General features: G+C 66.6%; 1 protein-coding gene across 1 annotated transcript in view; it reads left to right on the forward strand.

Annotated features, from left to right (window-relative positions):
* AGRN (agrin) overlaps positions 1–805 on the forward strand; it is a 72,701-nt gene that overhangs the window by 35,191 nt on the left and 36,705 nt on the right. The window contains 2 exon segments of the mRNA XM_015569671.1: positions 336–430; positions 585–726. Coding sequence (XP_015425157.1) covers positions 336–430; positions 585–726 — 237 coding nt within the window.

The raw sequence follows: 805 nt of genomic DNA on the forward strand, positions 1-805 counted from the left end.
CGGAAGCAGGTGCCCAGGAGGCAGACACCCGGGCCTTCTGGGGTTCCAACCTGAGCACACACGTGTGCACGGTCTGGGGGATTCAGCACACTCGCACACACGTGGGTGCCTAGGACCCCGTGGCAACCTGTCTCTCCTGCTGCACGCCGGCCTGGGTGCTGCCTGCGGAGTTTGCCTGGTAACTGCCAGCCGCCCACCCCGGCTCCCACTAACCTCATGACCATCTGACTAATCGCCATCTGCCTACACCGTGTGGCTTGCTGCTGGGGCCACGCCCGGGCCGGCCCGGAGGCCGGACGGTGCCAGGCAGGGCCTCACTGCGCCCTCCCCCACAGCCACCAGGGCGTTCCAGGGTGTGCTGGAGCTCGAGGGGGTCGAGGGGCAGGAGCTGTTCTACACGCCCGAGATGGCTTTGGGGGAGGGGGCAGGAGTGGAAGTTCTCCATGGCCCCTTATTGTCTTGTGCAGGCTTTGGGATCAGGGTGCCTAGAGGAGTACCCTGGGGCCAGTGATAGAGGATGTGCCCACTACCTGCTAACACCTGTCACAGCCTCTGTTGTCGGGGGGCACGGCCGCCCTGGGCAGCCCCTGGAGCCTCCCTCCCCCCCACAGCTGGACGACCTATTCCGGAACTCAGATGTCAAGAAGGACTTCTGGAGCGTCCGCCTGCGGGACCTTGGGCCTGGCGACTCTGTCCGGGCCATTGTGGACGTGCACTTTGACCCCAGTGAGCTCCCCGCCCCCACCCGGTCCCTCCCAGGGGGGGTGGGGGCTACACGGGCTCCTGTGCTCAGTGTCCCTCCTCC

Source organism: Myotis davidii, unplaced genomic scaffold, assembly GCF_000327345.1.
Source record: "Myotis davidii unplaced genomic scaffold, ASM32734v1 scaffold586, whole genome shotgun sequence".
Classification (NCBI taxonomy): Eukaryota; Metazoa; Chordata; class Mammalia; order Chiroptera; family Vespertilionidae; genus Myotis; species Myotis davidii.